This window comes from Sardina pilchardus, chromosome 3 (assembly GCF_963854185.1).
Source record: "Sardina pilchardus chromosome 3, fSarPil1.1, whole genome shotgun sequence".
Classification (NCBI taxonomy): Eukaryota; Metazoa; Chordata; class Actinopteri; order Clupeiformes; family Clupeidae; genus Sardina; species Sardina pilchardus.
Genome location: NC_084996.1, coordinates 11,732,709 through 11,740,524, shown reverse-complemented (window position 1 = coordinate 11,740,524; position 7,816 = coordinate 11,732,709). Strand labels below are relative to the sequence as shown.

Sequence of the window (7,816 nt, the reverse complement as noted above, 5' to 3'; positions counted from 1 at the left end):
AGGTGCTGCAGGTGTTGTCGATTAAATATAGACACCTGTTAAAAGTTCACAGAGCAACTCACTGCCAAGCATTCTGGCACCTCTCTCCTCTCTGACTTGTCTTCCTCACCCCCACCCCCGCCCCCACTCCACTCCACTCCACTCCACTCCACCCCACCCACCCTCTGTGTTCACCCTGCAGGCAAACACTCTGCCTGTCTAACATTGCACTTGTACAAACACAAGACTCACAGTGATTGCTGGGAGCATGTGATGACACGGAGAAGTGCAGCAGGGAAGTGGTGGAGAGCGAGGGGAGTTGAGAGAAGCAATACAAATAAATGTGTCTGTAGCACCACATACACGTAGTCTGGGCCCCTGACATTGCCTTGGATCCATTGATGGTGTTATGCAACCGTTGGACAACAGACACCTCGCTCTGCGCTTTTGATGCCACAGCAATGTCTCATTGATGAGTTATGGATATGAGGGTCTTAGGCCTCGGAAAAGTGATGGAACTGACATATTAAGTTGATTTTTTTTTAAATTCTATTCCGCTTCTGAAGATTAACCAAAACAATAAAGGTACAAGCAACAATATGCAGTACTTTTTTATACTGCTTTAACTCTCATGATGTCCTATGTCCGCAGGGACTTTTTATTTTTCAAACTCCTCAAGCCTTTTAGTCTGTTTTTAAAATAGCACTTGAGTTGTTTGGCAATAGCTGAACATGTGCTGTTTTGAATAAGGACACTCCCACCAAGAAACAAGTGTTTCGGCCATGCAGAAGTGTCTGTGTCTGTGGTAAGCGATGTCACATATACACACATTTTGCAGAAACAGGAAGTGTGCGTAACCTCCCCCTCCTGACAAGCCTGTCGCTTCCCTTCTGCGAGTCTTATAACGTCTTAGTTGTGCATTTAAAAAACGCCTGTCGACAGAGGACGAGGGAGGGCGAGGGGCTTCTCTGTGTGCTCAGGTGCTCTCTTGACCGCCATCAGGGAGCTCCTCCACCTTTTTTACCTGGCGACAAGACTGGGGTGCAGTGCGCTCATACAAAGAAAACGTAAAAAAAGATAAAATCTTGTGTTGCATATATGCATTTTAATGCTTGTTGGTTTGTTTCGTGATACTGCTCCTTATTTGACGTTTATTGACGATATTTTCTGTGTGTGTGTTTTTTTTTTTTGTATTCCAGTTCTCCAGCTCAAGCTGCAGCAGAGACGGACTCGAGAGGAGCTGGTGAGCCAGGGGATCATGCCACGTAAGTAGCCTCTCCATCGGCGCTCTGGCCTGCTCTACCGTCTCGCTCTCTGTCCAGCCTTGGTCATTCATTCAGCTTAGTCTCAGATAAGATTTGAAATATGCCGGAGCAGCTTGACAGCCTTCATGAAAGTGCCACAAAGTTAATCGCTAAAACTTGGCAGGAGCTGGAATAAAATGAAGGAACTATTTGAAACTGAATTTTTAGTGGGATTCTTTTTTTTTGTATTTGCTTAATCAAGGCGTAGTGATTGGTGTCTTTGATCACTGTTCTGACAACATAAGTTTGCGTCTGTCGTTTTAATCTTGAACGATCCGAGGTCTGTTTCACATGCAAAGTCAGTTCTCTAAATTGCCATTCCCCTCCCCATTACCAGAATGGCTCTTCAAGGACTGTTTTATGAATATTGATGCGTTCGAAAGTACCATAGGCAGTAGTTGGCCATTAACTGTTTGGATCAGAGACACTTTCAAAGCTCTCTTTCAAGAAGACTGAGAGAACTGCATTTCCTATGCAACAACATTATCTTGATTTTCAGTGCGTTTTTTTGGCCCCACAAGAACATTCGGTTGCTCCATCCTGCTTTCACACGTTGGTTTGTAGGCCAGCTCGTAAAGGTGAATAAGTCCGTCGTCTTCCGGCTCTTCCTCTCAGCACTCTGCAGTGAGGTGTCTTCCGCTGTGGCACTTCATTCATCACGCAAACCGCATTTGTCTGCCAGCGACACTCGCGTTGATTCTTTTTGGCTCCTGACCTTTTTGCAAAGTTGCTAGAGTTGGTGGTTAGGCTAATCGCTGGCACGATGGGCCTTTTCGCGTTCCTGTTTTTTTTTTTTTTTCTTCTTCTTTTCTTTTCGTGTTCGTGTCAAATTAGGAGGTTTGCTAAGCAAAGCTCGGGCGACAGCGCTGACGCAGAAACGTGGCAAGGCCCCAGCTCAAGAATAAGTCGCCGAGGGTTTATTTGCAGCCATGAAGACATGTTTTTTTTTTTTTGTTATGGGTCTTTTTTTTGCACTCTCGTCAAAGCGGCTGTCCCTCGAGGGGGCCCAAGCTGTGGTGGGCCGGGCTGTAGGGAGGCGGGTAGTGGCGACCAAGAGCCGCTCACTCCGTTTCGCTTTCAAGCCTGGCAAGCGCCTGAGTGAAAGACGAAGGTGGCAGTTCCAGGTGGCATCTGTGTACCATAACAGACAAATGCCACTGCTCAGTCATCGAAAAAAAAAAAAAAAAAATGATACAACTGTCTGTCCCTCCACCCAGCTCGGGACCGCGATGACACCGCTCTGGCTGAGCCCTCCGTCTTGTCGCCGTGACGAGGCCGAGATGGGGTCGGGGGGGGAGTGGGAGCTTGTTTTTCACACGCTCCTGTCTGATGCACACGCCATGCTTGTCGGGACTGGGGGGGACGAGCCGTTTGAAGGATGTCGCGTCCCATCATCCTCCCAGACTGTGACTGCTTTGTCTTCTTCAGGGGGGGGGGGGGGGGTGATGGGGAGTGATGGAGGGGCGGAGGGGGTACGAGGCGGCCATGTTGGAGCCGCTTCCCCCCCTGCCAAACTCGCTGTCTCAGCTCGGTCTCGGCCTTCCCTCCTGTCAGAGAGCATCACCGTCACCCTGGACACTCATGATAAACGATGTGTGTTTGTGTGTATGTGTTCATCTTGATTAATGTATCCTCGGCCTAATTGCCTAGGCTGACGGCTTTGTTCGGGAGCCAGGTGCTTTCCGCTAGCAGGCTGCCAGTGGATTTAGAAAGAGGGGTACTTGTGTGTGTGTGTGTGTGTGTGTGTGTGTGTGTGTGTGTGTGTGGATGGGTGTGGGTGATGTGGTTCTGCAATCGCCACTGGCCCAACTTCCTTCAGAATGTCCAGTGTAGTTCTGCTTTCATAGTGATGTATTGGTGGGCTGGTGATGATGGAGTGTGTGTGTGTGTGTTGGGAGGGGGGGTCAGCAGAGGATAGATAGAGGAAAGGAGAGACACAACAAACGATAGAAAGAGAGAAGAAAGAAGAGGAGAGAGAGAAGTGGAGGAGGTTCTCTTTGCTCTCTGCTGGAGTGTGATGACAAGCCCAGTGGGGAGGAGCAGCAGGAGACAGACGCAAGCGGAGGAGAGAGAGACATGAAAGGGAGAGGAGGTGCGTGTGGGACAACACCAGGAGGAGAAAACACACACACACACACACACACACGGCAGCTCTCCCTCCTCTCCTCTCCTCTCCCAGCTCACCTCCCCTCATCCTGCCCACACACGGTTACCTAGGGCCCAGCACTGGCCTGACTGTTTCCATTGCGTCCATTTCTTCTCTACCATTTCTCTTTTTCTCTCTCTCTCTTCCTGCACATGGTTTGGTCTCTTTCACTCCTCCACTCGTTTTATGCAACCATGCCAGAGAGAGAAAGAGGACATGGCCTGTGTGTGTGTGTGTGTGTGTGTGTGTGTGTGTGTGTGTGTGTGGCACCGCTCCAGCCAATCAGGGCCACGGAGGAAGCTGTACCCTGTGGCTGCAGCAGAGACGTTTAAAAAAAAAAAAAAACCTGCTGTTTTGAAAAAAATAGAAGAGCAAAAGAGTGGATGAGAGAGAGAGAGATGGAGAGAGAGAGAGAGAGAGAGAGAGAGAGGGAAGAGGGGGGGGCGCAGAAAGAAAGGGCTCTAGGGCAATGCTCAGTGTCAAGCACATTTGCTCTGTTGTGTTGACCCCAGGACTGGTCTCATTGGCCGGCTGGCCGGCAGCGCGGTGCATGTGGGCGGAAAGCGGCGCTCTGGCCCAGCTCGCAGCGCACTCCGGCCTAATCGGCAGCAGCACCGGGATACGCTGCGCCCTAATCCAATTAGGACATGTCACGCTGCGCCATACAAATAGATAGATATATAAGTGTGTATACGTATATGCAAACATGCTAGTGTTTATACTAATGACGAGCTTTAAAAGACTTGTTTCCGGTTCCCCTTCATGTAAAAGGGGAGATACAAGTCAGCGTGTTTGAGCCGGCCCGAGAAACAAGCACGCATGATTCATTCTCGTACTTGAGTTTTGAGGTTACCAACCGAAGAAGCCGTGCCAACCCGGCGTGGGACCGAACGTGCTCGAGGATGGGAAGTCACCGTGCTGGTGTCAACAACAGGAAATGCCCTTTCATACATTTATCAGCACTTTTAACAGCCCCAGTTTTGTAAGGGTTTTGCCCTTCGTTTTTGGTGCTCTCTTAATATTTAATAGAGACCACAGTTTGGCTTTGTAAACACTTTCACCACTTGATGACCTGTCAAAGTGTACAGAGATGTTGGGTACAGAGAGTGACGGGATGTGGGGGGTGGGAGGGTGGGGTGAGTCTATAATAAGTCTTCTAATGATACTCCACCTTTAGCAGATATTTATATCTTACAAGAGATCTATCTAGGCTTCTGGTGAAAGTGCAAAGAGCTTTTTTAGACAGCGCATCCTCTGACAGCACCTCCTCTTTGGCAACTGCTCATTTTGATTTAGCATCCGTGCATGAAACATGCATTATGCGCCTCGTGTAGTCTCTGACGCCTTCCCGGTGTCCGTGAAATGCGAAAGCTGCCCCTGCTGCCTCGCTCCTCGCCCCCCCCCCTCACTCTTGCAGTCCCACGACGGCGCTTCACGGCTTCTCCGAGACACAGCGCGACGTTCTCTTGTCTGCTCGGCGCTCGCCTCTTCCATTTAGCCGTGTCATGAAGAGTGAGAGGCTTTTTTTAGGCCTGCATGGAATGCAGAGATCACTTCACCTGTCCAGCTGTGCATTCATCCACAGATGGCTGTGGTAGGCGCTTGATAGCTGTTGGCCTGGTTGAAGCTGTTATAACCTGAAACCTCACTCACCGTGCATCATCTCAGCATTATGTTTAATATAGCTTTTTATTGCAAAGGACCCTGGGATATTATTCATTGTTAGTGATGATAGTTAAAGGTACACTATGCAGGGGTTAGATATTTTTGGCGACTATGGAGCCTCCTTATATATTTAGCATATAATTTATGTTACTATGTTATTGTAAATAGCAAACTTCTTACTTCAAGCAATTTATCATCCCTGTACACAATGAAAATGCTTTGTTGTGGCGGTGAAGGATTAGCAACAGGCACAAATTATCTCCAAAGAGCTATATCTACTGACAAGGTAATGTTTCACGATTCTAGCGAGATTTGGCAGGGCACTGCTCTTGGAAGTTGCATGGCTTGTTTTCTCGGTAGGGACTCACTATGTCTGTGCTGTACAGCTATGCTAAGTGAACGATTCGCCTCTTACAAGTTTGTTCACCATTAAACTGGCTTCGTAAAGGTGAAAATCTTGCATAGTGATAGCGTACCTTTAAATATATAAAGTCATTTTCATTGAACTGACTCACAGTGTACCTCCAGTAAGAGTATGCAACATTTGGACAACTGGTTACATTATCTTATGATGAATGACCTTGAACTCTCCTCTTCAGGGTCGAATCCTCGCGTACTGTTACTAATAGGTTCTGCTCTTGTCGAATTTCCTTTGGAAAGCTGCTTCCCAGGCCGTCAGCGTGCTCACTGGCTGTACTTCCCGTGAACTGAGCCCATCTGACCCGAGCGTGCGCCCCTTTCGCTATGCTCCTGCTGATGAACCGCGTGCAGCTTCGCTTGTACAGCTCGGCGCCAATAACATCAAAGTCTCGGGTGGGAAGGCAGATAACTGTATGTGTGTGCGTGGGCCACCCATTCCCTTTGCTAAACCCATCTGCGGAGAGCCGCGTTACGTTAAATACTCTGGTCTACTCCGATAATGACTACTCCGATAGAACGGTTTCTACCGCTCACCCTCTTTTAAAGTCTAGCGTTTTCTACCGGTGGCCGGTTTACCCTCACTCGGCTTCAGCTTCACCCCAACACGGGCCACCAGGGAGGGAGAGGGCCCCAGCGATATGACCCGACTTAAAGGAATTTAATGAAGCTCGACACTGGAGATGCGATAACGTCGTCAGGGGCGACAGTGACAGTGCGGCCCGGCGATTCAGCCTCTGTGTGGCTAATTAGTTATGATTTAAAAAAGCGGAGTTGGGGGTGGGGGGGGGCTGCTCGGAGTGCACTCCAATTAGAGTGGTTACATAACAGCTTTGCAGAGGTTGCAGGAAGTGCCAGTCGAGCAGCAGGAGGAGGCGGAAGCGAAAGCTCGGCTCATGAAAAGCTAAACACACGGGCTCGCTCTCCCCTGCTATCGTCTTGTTCTCACTCTCTCCTCCCTTTCTCCGCCGTCTCCATCAGTCGTTCATGAATTACCGAGTGGCGTGTTGCCTGCCCTGTTTGACGGTGGCACGCCGCAAGGAGAGGCCTCGTGAATTTTTCAGAGAAGTGCCACTGTTGCCGTTGCCGTTGCCGCCACCGCCGTGTGCGAGTTCTGAAACACGGACGACTTTGGCACCTAAAACTCCAGCCATCCCTCAGCCTGCCGCCAGCAGTGAGCGGCGTTGCCATCTTAGCCCCCACCCCACCCCACCCCACCCCTCCGTCCCCCTCCGTCACTCCCAGTCATGTCAGGAGGGAATGAAAACATCCACGGCATCAAAACAATGCATGAATAAATGAGCCGCGTTACGCAACGCGCGTAACGAGTGACTTCGGAGAGCCGACTTCCCTTTTCAAGTTTGAGAAACAGGCATCCAAGGGGCCAGGATTGCGATAGTGTAGCGGCTTGGTTTTGGTCCAGGACCCTCTCCAGCAGAGGGGGCTAGCAACAGAGAGGGGGTGTGTGGAGGGAAGTATGGAGACAGACATGATGCAGGCACCCGCGCAGATAAAGAGAACTTGTCCCTCTGACCTCCCTGTCGCCGTGGTAACCAGTTACACCCACTGCCCACGGGACAGTGTTTGAGGACAGAGTTGGCCGAGAGTGCGTAACGCGTGTGTGTGTGTGTGTGTGTGTGTGTGTGTGTGTGTGTGTGTGTGATATATTACCAAGTCCAAACGCAGTGGGGTGAACTGAGGCTTACACGTGGCACTGCCAGCCCAGCCCCGGGCTCTTTGACCTACAGGTCACAAGTCAGCACTGCGCAGTCCTAGTTAGCGGGACAGTGTGTGTTGTGGGCTGAACTGCCCCTTCTCTCTTGTTTACTCTTGTCCATCTTTTTCTTTCTCTCTCTCTTTGTCCCCTCTCTATCTCTCTCTCCTGCTCTCCTCTCTTTTCTCTAAGTATTTGCACATCTTTTTCTTTTGGTTTGATAGTGACTAATCAACATAACGGCTCACAGATAAAAGAGAAGGACTATGAGTTTGAACCCTTGAGAAGTTGAATTTGAAGTAGCAACGAATCTGTCGACTTATCAGCAGACGTTTCTGTCTTCATCTGTCCGCACCGTTTTGATAGCACTAATCTGTTTACCTACCTGACTAACGACAAGAAGGGGCTATTGATCAGCCTTTTGTGTGGAGAAATTGTCTCCCTTTCATACCAAAATAATGTAACCTTCCCTCCCTGTGTCCTTCTCAATCCTCAAGAGGAACACTGAACGCTAAGATGCTCATTAGTGCAGCATTGGCACAGCTGAACCTGCACGTGCCGATAAACAGTCTGGCTCCCGACAAGAAAGAT

At 49.5% G+C, this 7,816-nt stretch overlaps 1 protein-coding gene across 2 annotated transcripts in view; it reads left to right on the top strand.

Moving 5' to 3' along the window:
• Nucleotides 1–7,816, top strand: part of mrtfaa (myocardin related transcription factor Aa) — a 45,761-nt gene that overhangs the window by 21,615 nt on the left and 16,330 nt on the right. For both annotated transcript variants that reach the window (XM_062531819.1, XM_062531820.1), the window contains one exon: nt 1,179–1,244. In XM_062531819.1, the coding sequence (XP_062387803.1) occupies nt 1,179–1,244 (66 nt within the window). The remainder of the gene's footprint in view (nt 1–1,178; nt 1,245–7,816) is intronic.